Source organism: Palaemon carinicauda, chromosome 29 (assembly GCF_036898095.1).
Source record: "Palaemon carinicauda isolate YSFRI2023 chromosome 29, ASM3689809v2, whole genome shotgun sequence".
Taxonomy (NCBI): Eukaryota; Metazoa; Arthropoda; class Malacostraca; order Decapoda; family Palaemonidae; genus Palaemon; species Palaemon carinicauda.
In genome coordinates this window covers 68532171-68553037 of record NC_090753.1, presented here as the reverse complement: position 1 = coordinate 68553037, position 20867 = coordinate 68532171, and the positions used below count along the sequence as shown (strand labels likewise).

Here is a 20867-nt window from a genome sequence, read left to right as displayed (position 1 = left end):
GAATAATTAAAATAAAATACTTTAAAAACAGTAACAATATTAAAATAGATCTTTCATATATAAAGTAGAAACACTTCAAAAAAATTGGAGGAAGAGGAATAAGATAGAATAGTGTGGCCAAGTATACCCTCAAGCAACAGATGAGTCTTTAGGCTTCAATGAGTTCATATAGTTACTTCATTCATCAGCTTTGATGAATTATATCTATGAGTACCAGTACTCTTTACCACACCCCACAAGAGGTGGGAAAGTGGTAATCACAAAACCAAGACTAAATAATTCAAATCATAAAGATGAATAAACCTACCTTTGAAACATTCCTATAAAATTCTGCTCTTGCACTATCCTAAGAAATGAATATAGTCCAAAACCAAACTTCCTATCCAAAACAATTTATAATGTAATTAAAAGTTGTTGCGAAGGTGGATGGACTGTATCGAGGATGACCTTCGATCAAAGGAATTAACCGGTGATGAACTGTGGGACAGAGGTAGATGGAGAACGCTGGCCAGAAACATCGATCCCACATAAAAGTGGGAAAAGATGCAGATGAAGAAGAAGAAGATGGTCTGTATCTATTACCAATATTCAACGACAAACCCCAGCCAACAAGATTCTAGCCCACTTTGCTACTTCCTATCAATTCAAAGTTTACTCTCATGAGAAATCCTAATGAAGAATAAAAAGTATGTACTGACAATCTTTATGCATTACTCTAAATGATGGCTGAATAGAAAAAATAATTTGGAATATCACTGTGCTGCCATAGTGACCCTTAAAAAATGGAATGAATTTAGGTGTAGTAATTCTCATAATTACATGAACTTTAATCAGTAAACAAAGGGATAACATACATATCCTCCATCTGAAATTGGATTTGATGGAGGAAAGGCCTGGCATTCTGGGCTACAAATTTTATGCAGCACATAGACTCGAGTCATGAATGTCTTGTCTACTTATTATAACGAATACTCAGATAGCAAAACCAGTAAAATGATACCCAGCCTTAAGGTAAGACTATGAAGGTACTGTGCATCTTTAGCACTTATGTAGGTTCGCATGCGAACCTTAAGCCACTAGGCAATACATCCGTTGGCTTGATCGTGGCTTCAAGTTTGACTCCACGAGTAAATGAACTAAGACAGTAAATAATAGATAAAGATGAAGCTTGACCCTCTTACATAACCCATACCTTTGTAGTTTTAAGAAAGGATAAACTAAATCTGTTATTAGTAATTTTCAATATCTTGACTTCATCCCTTTCAATCCTTTTTACTATTCAGTTATTTTCAACTGCTTATTGCATACACACATAAAATATCCTGAAAATATCACACTATTTATTCTCTATCCTGTCAAAACATAGCCGTAGATCTACCTTTCACCTTTTTACCCCCAATGGACGTACTGGTACGTTTCACAAAACTCATCCCTTTACCCCCATGGACGTACTGGTATGTCCTTGCAAAAAACTGCTACTGTATTTACCTTTTTTTTTTTTTTTTTGCATATTTTTGATAACTTTATGAGAAACTTCAGGCATTTTCTAAAAGAATGAGACCAACCTAACCTCTCTATGATGAAAATTAAGGCTGTTAGAGCAATTTAAAACATATGTATTGCAAAATGTGCTTGAAATAAAAAAACACCTGGGGGTTAAGGGTTGGAAAGTTCCAAATAGCCTGGGGGTAAAAGGGTTAATGTCTTCCTATAATCCTTTATCATCAATCATTGCACAACTTTATCAAATAGCAAAAAAGGGTACTATACCTTTCCCTTACTTTACATTATAACTGATTTTAACATTACTCTTCCAACAAGTCTCTCATACCACCAACATCAGTTTCAGTCTAATAAAATTGAATACAATAATAGACCCTCAGGAAAAGAATAAAGGGATTTTGACAAAGGAAAAATCTATTTTTGGGCGAGGGACCTGTGTCGCCCAGTGAAATGCTCCTTATAGCACCATTTCTAAGGTATAAATACTGTTAGATAATACCAGAGAAAAAGTGGCATGAAAAGAATAAATACTCATAAATCTTTGCTACGTTGAAAATGCATCTCAATTGAAAACATACTTCATGCAATACAAATTGCAACAAGAGCAATGATACTGTTATAAAGGTTAGCAAAGCTTTTGATTAAAAATTAACTTAAGCATAAAAAATAAAAAGGTCGATAAATACTAGTTACAAATACAACCACATGAAATAAAAGTACTTATGGTATCATATAAAAAAACTAAAATCATTTCTGAATACAAAGACAGAACTAATAAAAAGTGAGAGTAAGATTAGCAGAGCTTTTAATTGCAAATTAACTTGAGATATAAAATAAAAACAGGGCACCAAATACAGTTACAAACAACCATATGAAATAAAAGTACTTATGGTATCATATAAAAAACTAAAATCATTTCTGAATACAAAGACAGAACTAATAAAAAGTGAGAGCAAGATTAGCACAGCTTTTGATTGAAAATTAACTTGAGATATAAAATAAAAACAGGGCACCAAATACAGTTACAAACAATCATATGAAATAAAAGAACTTAAAAGGATAAATAAAAAACTAAAGTACTTTCTTTAGAAAAAGATAGAACTAATAAAAAGTATGAGCAAGATTAGCTAACATCAAATACAGTTACAGAGATGATACAAAATAAAAGTACATACACTGATATAAAATATTTAAAATCCTTCCTGCTGCTGCCTCCGATGCCTTAGATGACCGCGGAGGTAGCAGCAGTAGGGGATTCAGCATTATGAAGCTTCATCTGTGGTGGATAACGGGGGAGGATGGGCTGTGGCACCCTAGCAGTACCAGCTGCACTCAGTTGAGTCCCTTGTTAGGCTGGAGGAACGTAGAGAGTAGAGGTCCCCTTTTTTGTTTTGTTTCTTTTGTTGATGTCGGCTAGCCCCCAAAATTGGGGGAAGTGCCTTGGTATATGTATGTATGTATGTATGTTGATGAGGACAGAACTACTAATAAGAGGGCCAATCTTACCTGTTGAAGAGTCGGAGATCCAGCTCCAGGCCCTGGGGAGTTGTGAAGATGTACGGCACAGGTGGTTGCTTTTCACCCGACAACTGAAATTTTTCCCTTGTGGCTCGCTTGATTTGCTGGACCATCCAGGAACACAAGGACTCAACATCACCGTCCTGAAGAGATTAACATTATTATTATTATCATTATTACTTGCTGAGCTACGACCCTAGCTGGAAAAGCAGGATGCTAGAAGCCCAATGGCTCCAATAGGGAAAATATCCAAGTGTGGAAAGGAAATAAATGAACTACAAGAGAAGTAATGAACAAGTAAAATATGTTTTAAGAACAGTAAGAACATCAAAATAAATTTTTCATATATAAACTATAAAAATTTTAATAAACAAGAGGAAGAGAAATAAGATAGAATACTGTGCCCGAGTGTAACCTCAAGCAAGAAAACTTGACCCCATGATAGTGGAAGACCATGGTACATATGCTATAGCACTACCCAAGACTAGAGAACAATGGTTTGATTTTGGAGTGTTCTTCTAGAAGAGCTGCTTACCATAGCTGAAGAGTCTCTTCTACCCTTACCAATAGGAAAGTAGTTGCAGTTAACCCATTAAGTGAAGAAGAATTGTTTGGTAATCTCAGTGATATCACGTGTATGAGGAGAGAGGAGAATATGTAAAGAATTGGCCAGATTATTTGGTGTATGTGTAGGCAAAGGGAAAATGAGCTGTAACCAGAGAGAGGATCCAATGTAGCACTGTCAGGCCAGTCAAAAGTCCCAATAATTCTCTATCGGTAGTATCTCAACGGGTGGCTGGTGCCCTAGTCATCATTATTCCATTTGAAAATAAAGTACCAATCCCTTTTAAAAGTGTTTATGTTTTCCAAAATATTCCAGAAAAATGTTATTTTGATGATAAAATAAATTTCTCAATATACTTACCCGGTGATTATAATAGCTGCAACTCTGTTGCTCAACAGAAAACTCTAAGGTAAAATTCGCCAGCGATCGCTACACAGGTTGCGGGTGTGCCCAACAGCGCCATCTGTCGTCCAGATACCCAGTACTCAATGTAAACAAAGAACTCAATTTTCTCCTCGTCCCACTGTGTCTCTATTGGGGAGGAAGGGAGGGTCCTTTAATTTATAATCACCGGGTAAGTATATTCAAAAATTTATTTTATTATCAAAATAACATTTTTCAATATTTAACTTAACCGGTGATTATAATAGCTGATTCACACCCAGGGGGGTGGGTAGAGACCAGCAAAATATGTTTACATTATTATGAGCTAAGAATTTTTATTTCATTTTAGAAGTTATCAAAATAACAAAAACAAAATAAATAGGTACCTGGTAAGGAAGTCGACTTGAACAATTACTCTGCCTTTTTAAGTACGTCTTCCTTACGGAGCCTCGCGATCCTCTTAGGATGCTGATCGACCCCTAGGATCTGAAGTATCAAGGGTTGCAACCCATACAACAGGACCTCATCAAAACCCCTAATCTAGGCGCTTCTCAAGAAATGACTTTGACCACCCGCCAAATCAACCGGGATGCGAAAGGCTTCTTAGCCTTCCGGACAACCCAAAAACAATAAAAACATTTCAAGAGAAAGATTAAAAAGGTTATGGAATTAGGGAATTGTAGTGGTTGAGCCCTCACCCACTACTGCACTCGCTGCTACGAATGGTCCCAGAGTGTAGCAGTCCTCGTAAAGAGACTGGACATCCTTAAGATAAAAAGACGCGAACACTGACTTGCTTCTCCAATAGGTTGCGTCCATTATACTTCACAGAGATCTATTTTGTTTAAAGGCCACGGAAGTTGCGACAGCTCTAACTTCGTGTGTCCTTACCTTCAGCAAAGCTTGGTCTTCCTCACTCAGATGGGAATGAGCTTCTCGTATTAACAGTCTGATAAAATAGGATAAAGCATTCTTTGATATAGGCAAAGATGGTTTCTTAACTGAACACCATAAAGCTTCAGACAGGCCTCGTAAAGGTTTAGTTCGTTTTAAATAGAACGTAAGAGCTCTCACAGGGCATAAGACTCTTTCTAGTTCATTTCCAACCATATTCGATAAGCTTGGAATATCGAACGATTTCGGCCAAGGTCGAGAAGGCAGCTCGTTTTGGCTAGAAAACCAAGTTGTAGAGAACATGTAGCCGTTTCAGATGAAAATCCGATGTTCTTGCTGAAGGCATGAATCTCACTGACTCTTTTAGCTGTGGCTAAGCATACCAGGAAAAGAGTCTTTAAGGTGAGATCTTTTAGGGAGGCTGATTGTAGCGGCTCGAACCTGTTTGACATGAGGAATCTTAGTACCACGTCTAAATTCCAACCAGGTGTAACCAAACGACGCTCCTTCGTGGTCTCAAAAGACTTAAGGAGGTCCTGTAGATCTTTATTGTTGGACAGATCTAAGCCTCTGTGACGGAAGACTGATGCCAACATGCTTCTGTAACCCTTGATAGTGGGAGCTGAAAGAGATCGTTCTTTCCTCAGGTATAAGAGGAAGTCAGCTATTTGGGTTACAGACGTACTGGTCGAGGATACAGATACTGACTTGCACCAGTTTCGGAAGACTTCCCACTTCGTTTGGTACTCTAAGGGTGGATGTTCTCCTTGCTCTAGCAATCGCTCTGGCTGCCTCCTTCGAAAAGCCTCTAGCTCTCGAGAGTCTTTCGATAGTCTGAAGGCAGTCAGACGAAGAGCGTGGAGGCCTTGGTGTACCTTCTTTACGTGTGGCTGACATAGAAGGTCCACCTTTAGAGGAAGAGTTCTGGGAACGTCTACTAGCCATCGAAGTACCTCGGTGAACCATTCTCTCGCGGGCCAGAGGGGAGCAACTAGCGTCAACCTTGTCCCTTCGTGAGAGGCGAACTTCTGCAGTACCTTGTTGACAATCTTGAACGGAGGGAATGCATATAGGTCTAGATGTGACCAATCTAGGAGAAAGGCATCTATATGAACTGCTGCTGGGTCCGGGATTGGTGAGCAATATATTGGGAGCCTCTTGGTCATCGAGGTTGCGAAGAGATCTATGGTTGGCTGGCCCCAGGTGGCCCAAAGTCTCTTGCATACATCCTTGAGGAGGGTCCATTCTGTTGGAATGATTTGTCCCTTCCGACTGAGACAATCTGCCATGACATTCAAGTTGCCTTGGATGAACCTCGTTACTAGCGAAATGTTTAGACCTTTTGACCAGGTGAGGAGGTCCCTTGCGATCTCGTACAACGTCAGTGAGTGGGTCCCTCCTTGCTTGGAGATGTACGCCAAAGCCGTGGTGTTGTCCGAGTTCACCTCCACCACTTTGCCTTGAAGGAGAGACTTGAAGCTTTTCAAGGCCAGATGAACTGCCAGTAGCTCCTTGCAGTTGATATGCATTGTCCTTTGACTCGAGTTCCATATTCCCGAGCATTCCCGACCGTCTAATGTCGCGCCCCAGCCTACGTCCGATGCGTCCGAGAAGAGAACGTGGTTGGGAGTCTGAACAGCCAGGGGCAGACCCTCTCTGAGGCTGATACTGTCCTTCCACCATGTCAGGCAAGACTTCATCTTCTCGGAAACGGGGATCGAGACCGCTTCTAGCGTCTTGTCCTTTTTCCAGTGAAATGCTAGGTGATATTGAAGAGGACGGAGGTGTAGTCTTCCTAATGACACGAACTGTTCCAGGGATGATAGCGTCCCTATCAGACTCATCCACTTCCTGACTGAACATCGTTCCTTCTTCAGCATCTTCTGGATGGATAGCAGGGCTTGATCTATTCTGGGGGCTGATCGTCTTGTTGTTCAGCAACGTCCTCATCAGAGGGTTCCTCATCCGAAAACTGATGAGGAAACGGCAACGGAGTGGGCAACGTCTGACTCGCTGAGTCCGGTCGCACTAGTGGATGTGTGACGGAGCCGGACGCAATATCATGGAACTGCTGCACAGTCTGTGAACTGTCAACAACCATGGGTGCGCGAGGAAGCACACCGTCAACCCGAGACTGTCTAGACCGTCTGGGTTGTGCAGTCAACACCCTACCGGGTTGCTGAGGTTGACGCACTGCGTCAAAACAAGTCACCTCTGCTGGTTGTTGAACGTCCTGAACGTCAACAACCACCTCCGAGCGTCGCTTAACGTCAACGTGCGGCTGGCAACCCACACTGGGTCGCATCGGTGGAGGAACCACCTCAACTGGCAGACGCGAGTAGGTTACCTCAGCGTCAACAGGGCGCACAACCGACCGGTTGGAAGGTTGTTGGCCAGAAGGTTCGGTAGCAACCTTCTCCGCATTAAAGTCCTCTATCAAGGACGCAAGCTTGGACTGCATGTCTTGCAGCAAAGCCCATTTAGGGTCTACGGGAGCAGGTGTGGCAACAGACGGGGTTAGCGACTGAGGCGGTACCGTTTACCATCCCTGAAAGCCTTGTTATGCGTGACCTAATTGTACAGCAAAACTTCAAAGGCTCGAAAACAGCTGAGAAGTTGACCTGTAAACAACTTGGAGCGTCTCCTGGCCAGGCGCCAGGGAGAGTCTACGAGAATTGAGAAGTCTATCTGGGCAGAGGCATGAACTCCCAAGCCGAGAACTTCTCTCGTGTCATATCAGACTCTCGCTCTATAAACCAGTTTAAAAGAAGGGAAAGCAAAGGCTGTATCCCCCAAACTCCTCCTGGTGAAAAACCAGTCGCCTAGCCAACGTAACGCTCTCTAGGAGAGCGAGAGAGCACTAGCTTAAAAACAACGGCTTCGAAGTAGCTAGGCCTAGTGTAAGCTCTGACGTTTAGGCGAACGAGGAGCAGCAGTTACAAAAAGATCCGGACAAAGATCCTTAAAAAAATCATCATGATTTAATTAAAGTCCATAGGAGGCTAAGCAGCTTTAGGCTCCTCTTCATCTGACAGAGTCCTCAAGGGAATATCAGTAGGAGGGAGAACAGCAACTTCCTCATCTACAGGAACCTTGTCCGATAAAAGCTGAGTCTCAAGCAAGGGAGAGACCTACCGTGGTGGCAATGCTTTACAAGCAGAGTCCACACTCACTGGTGCATTAGTAGCGGACCAGAACGCACCGTCATGTAACTGCTTGACAGTCTGTGAACTGTCAACAACTGAACTGTCAACCACAACAGGTGCGTGAGGACGCACAGCGTCCACTCGAGACTGCTTTGACTGCCTAGACTGAGCCGTCAAAACAACTCTAGAATGCGGAGGTTGACGCACAGCGTCAAAACAAGTCAACTCCGATTGTTAGTGAACGTCTTGAACGTCAACAGGAGCATCAGCAAGTGGCCTAACGTCCAAATGCGGCTGAAAAACCACACGAGACCGCATCGAGTGTGGTTCTAAACAACCTGACTGACGTGACTAAGCTACGCCAACGTCAACAGTAAGCACAAAGGAAAGTTAGGTTGGCTGAAAGCCAGGATATCGATGAGATAAACGGCTAGACTCAACGGACTAATCGGCAGAATAGTCTTCCATTGGGGAGGCAAGCATATACTGCATGTCTTGCCACACAACCCATTAAGGATCAACGGAAATGGTTGTGGTAAGAGACGAGGGTAACGTCTGTGACCGCAACACTTTGCCTACAAAAAAAGACTCTCGGAGTCTGTGTTACGCTTTTGTTAGGCGGCGAGCAGTTATCCGATGACTGCATAGGGTCAGAGCTGTCCTAATGGTTGTAACCAGGACGCTGGACCTGTCCTGAAAGGACTGACTTTCGCTTAAGGGCTTCGAAACCTTGTGACAGGTTTCTTATGCGAAAAGCCTTCGGATGACGAGGAGAAGCAACGTCTCTCTCGTCTTATGGTAGGGGAGATCTTGGTAAGATACACCCGATACCATAGAGGGAAAACGTCTGTTCGTTGGTCAAAGCCTCTCGAACCCATAAGTCGTTTGACATTACTTCTCCCCTGGGCTTGGGAGCATGTAAGAGGTCCCGGACTAGGTGAACGACAGGCACGAACAGACGAACCCTCGGACGCAACACTGTAACACTTTGCGCCTCGGACGCAACACTGTAACACTTTGCGCATATCACTTTATCACTTCGATTTTCTGTTTTGCACTTATTTCTACCTGAAACACGCAATTCTACCCTTCATTAAAAGGTAGTAATTGCGAAATCAATCGTATAATGCAAGCTCATTAATACCAGCAAAAAACAGAAAACATATTTTAATATAAAAAAAAAAATCAGTGGCTGGGAAAGAGACTAAACACTAGTTCATATAACTACGCTTTCAACCTCTCACCGCACATAGCCTGGGGACGAGAATAAAAAACTAAAAACGTTTTATCGTACAGCGACTAGGGACGAGAGTAAATCGAGAACAACGTTACCCGCTTGAACGGAACGTTTTCTCTCCTCTCTCTCCCTCCGTCTCTATCTCTCTCTCTCTTTCTCTCTTGATTTCGCACCTAAGAGAAGAGCCCAATTATATTTCGTCAAAAAAACATGTTATTTGACTAAAGGAAAAAACTGAAAGGTTTTTCAAATAAAAAGTTCCTTTAAAATAGAATTTAAAACATTTAAACTAAGAAAGAATGAACAAAACGTCAGAATCGATTTACTCTTACTGCAAAGTGAAACCGTGATACACTCTCTCTCTATCGTAACGATAGAGCGCATGTTGAACGTCCTGAACGTCAACAACTGCGTAGCATAAATAAACTAAACGTTAGTTCATCTTTGAAAACAGTACGAAGACTATCAAAGAAATTCTTTCATAAAATATTACATTTAAAAAGTTTTAAATCCTTAGCTCTTTAAAAGCTAATTACGATATAAAGGGCTCAACGTTGATTAACTTCGGTTTCCAAGTTAGGACCGCCTACTCTCAGGAAAGGTCTATATAAACAAAACATTAAAATTATTTTTATATGTTTATAATAAATGGAAAGTTAATCGAAGAGGCCTAATAAAGGCGGAGAGATATAAAATATATAGAGGAAAATCTATAACGTGATATAATTACTAAAAGCCTAAACACACTTCCGCTAAGGGAAGGGTCGGCCATTTAAAAGTGAAAGAAAGTTCATACTCTCTTTGTCACCATAATTAAATCTATCCAAAACGAGTTCAAGATTTAAGATGAAGATAAAACACCTGCATAGCGAAAGCTCAAAACTAGAATAGTGTACTTCACCAATTAGTTGTGAAAACAAAACCAGTTTAGCAACAGCGAATAAGCACGTCTTGTCGGGAGCACGACAGAGAGAAAATTGAGTTCTTTGTTTACATTGAGTACTGGGTATCTGGACGACAGATGGCGCTGTTGGGCACACCCGCAACCTGTGTAGCGATCGCTGGCGAATTTTACCTTAGAGTTTTCTGTCGAGCAACAGAGTTGCAGCTATTATAATCACCGGCTAAGTTAAATATTGAAAATTAATATTTGAACATTTTTCTTTTTCACTTCCCTTTACGGATTCTTCTACTTTTCCTTCCTCAAGTTTCTACAAATCATTTGTGAATTCGTCCTTTAAAGGTTTAAAGGTTGCTCATGAATGGCAGAGGTAATGGACAGTGACATTACTCTATCAAGCAGGACAATACCCTAGGGACTGACCATATATACATATGATCACTGCCCAAGCCCCCTCTCCACCCAAGCTAGGACCAAGAAGGGCTAGGCAATAGCTGCTGATGACTCAGCAGGTAAACCTCTTGGCTCCCCCTAAACCCTCATCCTTAGCTCACAAGGATGATGAGGTTACAGCGACCAAAGGAACTAAAGCGTTTGCGCAGGACTGGAACCCCAGTCTGGCGTTCACCAGTCAGGGACGTTAACGCATCTGCCACCTCAACTCTATTATGCAATACTATGAGTATCAACAAGCTATGGCTATGTAGTCTGGATAAAATACCTTTTCATTAATAACCAAAACTAGGAATAATGACAGCATGAATTTAGTTAGTGAGATAGGCATGACTATTCAACATAAGCCCACTTCCCATAAGGTGAATTATACCCAATGTTCTTGGCAGTGGCCATTTGGTTTCTTGTAACATTGCTTCCTACATTTTAATTTTCTTAGCCTTTATTTGTTCTCATCATGCCTAGACATGCAACTTTTTCAACTTCACCTTAAACAAATTTACAGCTTTTATCTAACCTCTGAACGAGTCCTATGAAAGTTTCAGAATGAGACTCGATCCTGTAAAATTACTTTACCCTGAATACAGTCGCCTCCAGACAGTATGATATTTTATTAAGCTCTGAGACTTTAGGTTCTCATATGTGACACTCTTCTGAGCTCCTTATTCCAAGTTTTAACCCTTTTACCCCCAAAGGACGTACTGGTACGTTTCACAAAAGCCATCCCTTTACCCCCATGGACGTACCGGCACGTCCTTGCAAAAAAATGCTATTAAAATTATTTTTTTCATATTTTTGAAAATTTTTTGAGAAAATTCAGGCATTTTCCAAGAGAATGAGACCAACCTGACCTCTCTATGACAAAAATTAAGGCTGTTAGAGCAATTTAAAAAAAATATACTGCAAAATATGCTGGGAAAAAAATAACCCCCCGGGGGTTAAGGGTTGGAAATTTCCAAATAGCCTGGGGGTTAAAGGGTTAAGAAACCAATCATTTTGAAACAGGATGCCATTCCTAAGGCAAGGGGGATGGAAGTTTATGTTGAGACTGTACACCCGGCTTCTCGTAAGTCTGGCTATGAATGTTGATGTCAAGAGATTTAGGTTATAAAAGTTTGTGTTGGGTACAACTTTTATTTGTGGTCCATCGAACGGAATCCAGACTAGGATAATTCTATCTTCGATTGTCTTCCTACTACTATGGATAAGATACAAGAAGATGATAGAAAGGCATCTTTAGTGCTTGGTGATTTCAATATTCACCATAAGGAGTGGTTAAATTCTGTTTCTCCTACAGATAGCCATGGCTTTTCAACTTATTTCTAAATCAGGCTGTGCGTAAATTATAAGCGAGGTATTTGCTTGGACCTAGTATATACCGACTCCCCTGGTGTTGCAACAAGCAAGTTGGTCCTCCAGTTGGGACCCCTGGTCATGCCTTGGTTTCACTAGTAATCAAGAAAGAGCAGCCTGTTCCTGATGTGTCATACTCTGAAGATATATTTAATATCTCAAACAGACTAGAATGGCATTTAAAGTGATTTTTTTGCAATTAAATTGGTCACAATTGTATAAGGGGGCTCAACCTATTTTTCTCTTGAATGAAAATCTCGTCAACATAATTGATAACAGTATCACTTTCCGTGTGTGGTGTTAAAATACTAATTGAAGGACAGATCCTGGTTCAGCGATGATTGAAGACGCTCGTATTTAGAAAAACCGGAAGCTTATCATTTCCGATAAGGTAACAGATCATTTAGGAGCTGTCGCTCAGAGAGCTTATGCTTCAACTGAAAAGGAATACAATTCGACCATAAAAGAAACTTTTTCTGGTTAAACCAAGGAACATAACTGGTGGGCTACCCTTAAATCTGCACTCTTTGGTGTAGACATAACAGTTCCTCCTTTCGTTAAACCAGATGGCTCTGTCACTCACAATCCAAAGGAAAAGGCAACCCTTTCAGCTGATATGTTCAACATTAAGCAGAATAATGAGATTCTATATTCCTCATTCCTGTTTTCCTAAAGCTAGACTATGCCATTAACTCTTGCACCTTATTGCACTGCTTAGTACTCCTAACCGTTTCCACCCGAAGTCCTTATCTTGCTTCAATTTTTCATCATCATCATAGAAGAAATATTTTGAATCAGCCTTGGCAAAAAAATAATGGACATTATGGTCTGTTATACATTACCTTATATTACAATCTAAAAGATATCTTCATTCAACGGCACATGCTATAATGCTTAATCCTTTTACCCCCAAAAGAAGGTACTGGTACATTTCACAAAACTCATCCCTTTACCCCCATGGACGTACTGGTACGTCCTTGCAAAAAAACTGCTATTTACCTTTTTTTTTTTTTTTGCATATTTTTGATAATTTTTTGAGACACTTCAGGCATTTTCCAAGAGAATGAGACCAACCTGACCTCTCTATGACAAAAATTAAGGCTGTTAGAGCAATTTAAAAAATATATACTGCAAAATGTGCTTGAAAAAAAAATGCATGGGGGTTAAGGGTTGGAAAGTTCCAAATAGCTGGGGGGGTAAAAGGGTTAAAATGTTATTTTGATAATAAAATAAATTTTTGAATATACTTACCCGGTGATTATATAAGCTGCAGCTCTGCTGCTCGACAGAAAACTCTACGGAAAAAATCCGCCAGCGATCGCTATGCAGGTAGGGGGTGTACTTCAACAGCGCCATCTGTCGTGCAGGTACTCAGTACTCATTGTAAACAAAGAACTCAATTTTCTCCTCAGTCCACTGCGTCTCTATTGGGGAGGAAGGGAGGGGCCTTTAATATATAATCACCGGGTAAGTATATTCAAAAATTTATTTCATTATCAAAATAACATTTTTCAATATTTAACTTAGCCGGTGATTATATAAGCTGATTCACACCCAGGGGGGTGGGTAGAGACCAGCAATAAATGTTTACATTATTATGAGCTAAGGATTTTTTATTTCATTTTAGAAGTTATCAAAATAACAAAAATAAAATAAATAAGTACCTGGTAAGGAAGTCGACTTGAACAATTACTCTGCCTTTTTAAGTACGTCTTCCTTACGGAGCCTCGCGATCCTCTCAGGATGCTGAGCGACCCCTAGGATCTGAAGTATGAAGGGTTGCAACCCATACCACAGGACCTCATCAAAACCTCTAATCTAGGCGCTTCTCAAGAAAAGAATTTGACCACCCGCCAAATCAATCAGGATGCGAAAGGCTTCTTAGCCTTCCGGACAACCCAAAAACAACAATAAAAACATTTCAAGAGAAAGATTAAAAAGGTTATGGAATTAGGGGATTGTAGTGGTTGAGCCCTCACCCACTACTGCACTCGCTGCTACGAATGGTCCCAGGGTGTAGCAGTTCTCGTAAAGAGACTGGACATCTTTAAGATAAAAAGACGCGAACACTGACTTGCTTCTCCAATAGGTTGCGTCCATTATACTTCGTAGAGATCTATTTTGTTTAAAGGCCACTGAAGTTGTGACAGCTCTAACTTCATGTGTCCTTACCTTCAGCAAAGCTTGGTCTTCCTCACTCAGATGGGAATGAGCTTCTCGTATTAACAGTCTGATAAAATAGGATAAAGCATTCTTTGACATAGGCAAAGATGGTTTCTTAACTGAACACCATAAAGCTTCTGACTGTCCTCGTAAAGGTTTAGTTCGTCTTAAATAGAACTTAAGAGCTCTCACAGGGCATAAGACTCTTTCTAGTTCATTTCCAACCATATTCGATAGGCTTGGAATATCGAACGATTTCGGCCAAGGACGAGAGGGTAGCTCGTTTTTGGCTAGAAAACCAAGTTGTAAAGAACATGTAGCCGTTTCAGATGAAAATCTGATGTTCCTGCTGAAGGCGTGAATCTCACTGACTCTTTTAGCTGTGGCTAAGCAAACCAGGAAAAGAGTCTTTAAAGTGAGATCTTTAAAGGAGGCTGATTGTAGCGGCTCGAACCTTTCTGACATGAGGAATCTTAGTACCACGTCTAAATTACAAGCAGGTGTAGCCAAACGACGCTCCTTCGTGGTCTCAAAAGACTTAAGGAGGTCCTGTAGATCTTTGTTGTTGGAAAGATCTAAGCCTCTATGACGGAAGACTGATGCCAACATGCTTCTGTAACCCTTGATAGTGGGACCTGAAAGAGATCGTTCTTTCCTCAGGTATAAAAGGAAGTCAGCTATTTGAGTTACAGAGGTACTGGTCGAGGATACAGATACTGACTTGCACCAGTTTCGGAAGACTTCCCACTTCGATTGGTAGACTCTAAGGGTGGATGTCCTCCTTGCTCTAGCAATCGCCCTGGCTGCCTCCTTCGAAAAGCCTCTAGCTCTCGAGAGTCTTTCGATAGTCTGAAGGCAGTCAGACGAAGAGCGTGGAGGCCTTGGTGTACCTTCTTTACGTGTGGCTGACGTAGAAGGTCCACCCTTAGAGGAAGAGTTCTGGGAACGTCTACTAGCCATCGAAGTACCTCGGTGAACCATTCTCTCGCGGGCCAGAGGGGAGCAACTAACGTCAACCTTGTCCCTTCGTGAGAGGCGAACTTCTGCAGTACCTTGTTGACAATCTTGAACGGGGGGAATGCATATAGGTCTAGATGTGACCAATCTAGGAGAAAGGCATCTATATGAACTGCTGCTGGGTCCGGGATTGGTGAGCAATATATTGGGAGCCTCTTGGTCCTCGAGGTTGCGAAGAGATCTATGGTAGGCTGGCCCCATGTGGCCCAAAGTCTCTTGCACACATCCTTGTGTAGGGTCCATTCTGTTGGAATGATTTGTCCCTTCCGACTGATGCAATCTGCCATGACATTCAAGTTGCCTTGGATGAACCTCGTCACTAGTGAAATGTTTAGATCTTTTGACCAGGTGAGGAGGTCCCTTGCGATCTCGTACAACGTCATAGAGTGGGTCCCTCCTTGCTTGGAGATGTACGCCAAAGCCGTGGTGTTGTCCGAGTTCACCTCCACCACTTTGCCTTGAAGGAGAGACTTGAAGCTTTTCAAGGCCAGATGAACTGCCAGTAGATCCTTGCAGTTGATATGCATTGTCCTTTGACTCGAGTTCCAAGTTCCCGAGCATTCCCGACCGTCTAATGTCGCGCCCCAGCCCGTGTCCGATGCGTCCGAGAAGAGAACGTGGTTGGGAGTCTGAACAGCCAGGGGCAGACCCTCTCTGAGGCTGATACTGTCCTTCCACCAAGTCAGGGAAGACTTCATCTTCTCGGAAATGGGGATCGAGACCGCTTCTAGCGTCTTGTCCTTTTTCCAGTAAACAGCTAGGTGATATTGAAGAGGACGGAGGTGTAGTCTTCCTAACGATACGAACTGTTCCAGGGATGATAGTGTCCCTATCAGACTCATCCACTGCCTGACTGAACATCGTTCCTTCTTCAGCATGTTCTGGATGCATAACTGGGCTTGACTTGTTCTGTGGGCCGACGGAAAAGCCCGAAACGCTAGACTGTGAATCTCCATCCCTAAATACACAATAGTTTGGGATGGGACCACTTGAGACTTTGCCATATTGACCAGGAGACCCAATTCATTGGTCAGATCTAGAGTCCACTTTAGATCCTTCAGACAGCGACGACTGGAAGAAGCTCTTAGAAGCCAGTCGTCCAAATAGAGGGAGGCTCTGATGTCCGCTAAATGAAGGAATTTGGCTACATTCCTCATCAGCCTCGTAAACACAAGAGGAGCTGTGCTTAGGCCAAAGCACAGGGCTTGAAACTGGTAGACAACCTTTTCGTAAACGAATCTCAGAAAAGGTTGGGAGTCTGGGTGGATGGGGACGTGAAAGTATGCGTCCCTTAGGTCTAAAGAGACCATCCAGTCTTCCCTTCTGACCGCTGCTAGAACGGACTTTGTGGTCTCCATGGCGAACGTCTGCTTTGTGACAAAGACATTCAGCGCACTGACGTCTAGCACCGGCCTCCACCCTCCTGTCTTCTTTGCCACTAAGAAGAGACGGTTGTAGAAGCCCGGGGTTTGATGGTCCAGGACTTTGACTACCGCTCCCTTTTCTAGTAAGAGAGACACCTCCTGTTTCAATGCTCGTCTCTTGTCTTCCTCTCTGTACCTGGGAGAGAGATCGATGGGAGACGTTGCTAGAGGGGGTTTTCGTACAAACGGGATCTTGTACCCCTCTCTGAGCAACTTCACAGATTGTGCATCTGCGCCTCTCTTCTCCCAGGTCTGCCAGAAGTTCTTGAGTCTGGCTCCCACTGCTGTCTGAAGAAGCTGGCAGTCAGACTCTGCCTTTAAAGGACTTGGTTCCTTTCTTCTTCCCACATCTCCCTTCGGCACGAGCACCTCCTCTGCTGGAGGCTCTGCCACGAAAGGGCGGAATAAATCGGGACGCTGGAGTGTCCATCCTTGGTTTAGCTGACAAGGTAGGCAAAGGGGTTGCTTTGCGGGCAGAGGACGCAACCAGGTCATGGGTGTCCTTCTGTATCAAAAAAAGCAGCAATCTCCTTAATCAAGTCCTCTGGAAAAAGGCACTTAGAGAGAGGAGCAAACAGAAGTTCGGATCTTTGACAAGGTGTCACTCCAGCTGACAGGAAAGAGCAAAGGTTCTCACGCTTCTTGAGGACTCCGGATACGAACGATGCAGCAAGCTCACTAGACCCGTCACGTATGGCCTTGTCCATGCAGGACATGATGAGCAAGGAAGATTCCTTCTCAGTCGGGGAGATCTTCCTGCTCAAAGCTCCCAGACACCAGTCTAAAAAGTTGAAGACCTCGAAGGCTCTAAATATCCCTTTCAACAGATGGTCTAGGTCCGAGGGTGACCAGCATATCTTAGAGCGTCTCATGGCTAGCCTGCGGGGAGAGTCTACAAGACTTGAGAAGTCGCCCTGGGCAGAGGCAGGAACTCCCAAGCCGAGAACTTCTCCCGTGGCATACCAGACGCTCGATCTGGAAGAGAGTCTAGCAGGGGGAAACGTAAAGGCTGTCTTCCCTAGACTCTTTTTGGACTGCATCCAATCTCCTATAACTCGTAAAGCTCTCTTGGACGAGCGTGCGAGGACGAGTCTAGTAAAGGCAGGCGAGGATGACTGCGTACCTAAAGCAAACTCTGACGGAGGAGAACGTGGAGCCACAGACACAAACTGGTCCGGAAACATCTCTTTGAACAGAGCAAGAACTTTTCTAAAGTCCAAAGAGGGTTGCGTGGACTTGGGCTCGTCAAGGTCCGAATGTGGTTCATCAACGTGTGCCGCATCGTCATCATCAGAGAGTCCATCATCCGAGTATTGAGGAGGAAGCGGCAATGGAGTAGGTATCGGCTGGTTAGCTGAGTCCGGTCGCACGGGTGCACGCGTGACTGAACCGGACGCAACGTCATGGAACTGTTGCCCAGTCTGTGAGCTGGCAACAACCATAGCAGCGCGGGGACGCACAGCGTCTACTCCAGACTGTCTAGTCTGATGTGGGCGAGCAGAGGCAACCACACTAGGTTGCGGAGGTTGACGCACCGCGTCAAAACAAAACAACTCTGACGGTTGTTGTACCTCGCGAACGTCAACGGAAGGTTCCGTGCGTCGCTGAACGTCAACATGCGGCTGGCAGGGCACACTGGAACGCATGGGTGGCGGGACTCTCTCAGCTGGAGTGCGCAAGAAGGTCGCCTCAGCGTCCACAGGACGCACAACCGAGAGTGTGGTTGGTTGTAGGCAAGAGGTTGGTGCAGCAGCAACCTTCTCCGCACGAAAGTCCTGCATCAGAGACGTTAATTGGTACTGCATGGTCTGCAGCAAAGACCACTTAGGGTCTGCAGGAGCAGGTGCGGCGACAGACGGTGTAACTGCCTGAGGCGGTACCGCTTTGCCTCTCTTAGGAGGTGAGCAGTCATCGGAAGACTGCAGCGAGTCCGAACTGACCCAGTGGCTACAACTGGGCCGTTGGACTTGCGCGGAAGGGACCGACTTGCGCTTAAGAGGTCGTGAGACCTTGGTCCATGGTTTCTTACGAGAAACCTCTTCCGCAGACGATGAATAAATGGGCTCTCTCGTCTTTGTGTGGGTGGGGCGATCTTGGGTAGATACGCCCGAAACCACGGAGGGAACGTCTGTTCGCTGATTAAAGCCTCTCGAACCCATTGGTCGTACGACATTGCTTCTCCCCTGGACTTGGGAGCTTGCAAGAAGTCCCGGACTAGGAGGACGACAGGCACGAACAGACGAACCCTCAAGCGCAACACTATCCACAACACTATCACTCACTTTACCACTTCCCACTGCACTTTTACACTTCAGCTCCTTGACGTCCGCCATGAGCTGGTTACGGTCACTAGCCAGGGACTCAACTCTCTCACCCAGAGCTTGGATGGCACGCATCATGTCAGCCATCGAAGGTTCCCGAGTGCCAGAAGGGGGATCAGGAGCAACCACTACAGGGGAAGGAATAGGTTGTGGGGCATGAGGAGAGGAAAAATCAACAGAACGAGATGAACTTCTCCTGACTCTATCTCTCTCTAGCCTACGTGTATATTTTTGGAATTCGATAAAATCGAATTCCGAAAGCCCAACGCATTCCTCACATCGATCTTCCAATTGACAGGTTTTATCCCGACAATTGGAACAAACGGTGTGAGGATCGATAGAGGCCTTCAGAAGACGCCTTGAACAGTCCCTAGCATTACACTTCCTGAATTTTGGGACTTGAGAAGGGTCAGCCATTTTGAATTGGTCAAAGGGGAATTCAAAAACTATCCAAAGTCATCAACAAATAATCCGATATCAAAAAAAGAATGCAAGGATTTATTGAAGAGAAAGCCTGCACAGCGAAAGCTCAAAACTAGAATAGTGTACTTCACCAAATAGTTGTGAAAACAAATCCAGTTAGCAACAGCGAATTAGTAGGTCTTGCCGGTAGCACGACAGAGAGAAAATTGAGTTCTTTGTTTACAATGAGTACTGAGTACCTGCACGACAGATGGCGCTGTTGAAGTACACCCCCTACCTGCATAGCGATCGCTGGCGGATTTTTTCCGTAGAGTTTTCTGTCGAGCAGCAGCTTATATAATCACCGGCTAAGTTAAATATTGAAAATAACCAATTTCAACCAACCTTGCAAGCAAGCTCTTGAACCAAGTAGCTGCATCGCTCTTCTTTCATGCGTGCCTCCAAATTATGAGCTTGAACCCAGGGGATACCAAATGCTAAATCTGAAATAAAAGCACACGATCAATCAATAAGATTTCTTTTAAAATGAAAAGATTCTGAAATGCTTGCCATAGAATATGATTGAAAAATGTATTTATATATTAATCTATAAAATTTGAAGATGCTCTATCAAAAGATATTTCTATCAATTCAGTCCTCATTTTATAATACTGCAATTTGTGATGAGTGTTGCACAAATGATAAAAGGGATTTTGACGAAGGAAAAAGTTCTTTTTTACAGAGGGGAAGCCTTTAAATATCATTATTATAACTTGAATAAAACACAATGCCGTGTCTGTTGATCTTGGGTGTTAAAATCCAATTATATTCATGGTATATTTAAAAATAAGCAGGAGCCCCTGTTATTTTCATATATAAAATACATATAATTGTGGATTTTAATACAGCAATATCATTATTATTATCATGATCAATAATACTAGAGATAAAACCACTCTTCCAGTATATATTTTTTCAAAGTATTGTTATATAGTGGTGTACAATTCTTTATCAGCTGTCTCATCATATACTATATATATATATATATATATATATATATATATATATATATATATATATATATATATATATATATATATATATATATATATATATATATATATATATATATATATATATATATATATATATATATATATATATATGTATGTATTACCATTATAACCTAGTTGGAAAAGCAGGATGCTATTGTAAAGTACCGGCCTTCTTCATTAATTAAATGGATCCGTGTACATATTGTATATACTTAAATAAATAACTAATGGTAACCTTCTTTCGTAAACTAGGAAATCCTGAAATTGAGTTAAAATGTAGCTCTCCAGTATCCTTGTAAAACCTACCTTCTGATTCCCCCTCCTGTCTCTTTCTCTTTACTCCCCCTCTCTCCCCATCCCACCACACGTTTACCTTTGCTCTTGCTTATTTGCCACTTATGTGTCTCGCCTCGGCTCCTGCCTCGTAAACACTTGTAAAGAACTTCTCTGTATATTGTGAGTACAGTTATTATACCATATGATATTTTGGATTTGGTATTGGGCAGAATATTTAGTTTTTTTCGTTATGTT

The 20867-nt window shown here is 42.6% G+C and overlaps 1 protein-coding gene across 1 annotated transcript in view; it reads right to left on the bottom strand.

Annotated features, from left to right (window-relative positions):
• Positions 1–20867, bottom strand: part of LOC137622645 (uncharacterized) — a 90663-nt gene that overhangs the window by 43534 nt on the left and 26262 nt on the right. The window contains exons 7-8 of the mRNA XM_068353244.1: positions 19687–19784; positions 3010–3164 (exon numbers count right to left, since the gene is read on the bottom strand). Coding sequence (XP_068209345.1) covers positions 3010–3164; positions 19687–19784 — 253 coding nt within the window. The remainder of the gene's footprint in view (positions 1–3009; positions 3165–19686; positions 19785–20867) is intronic.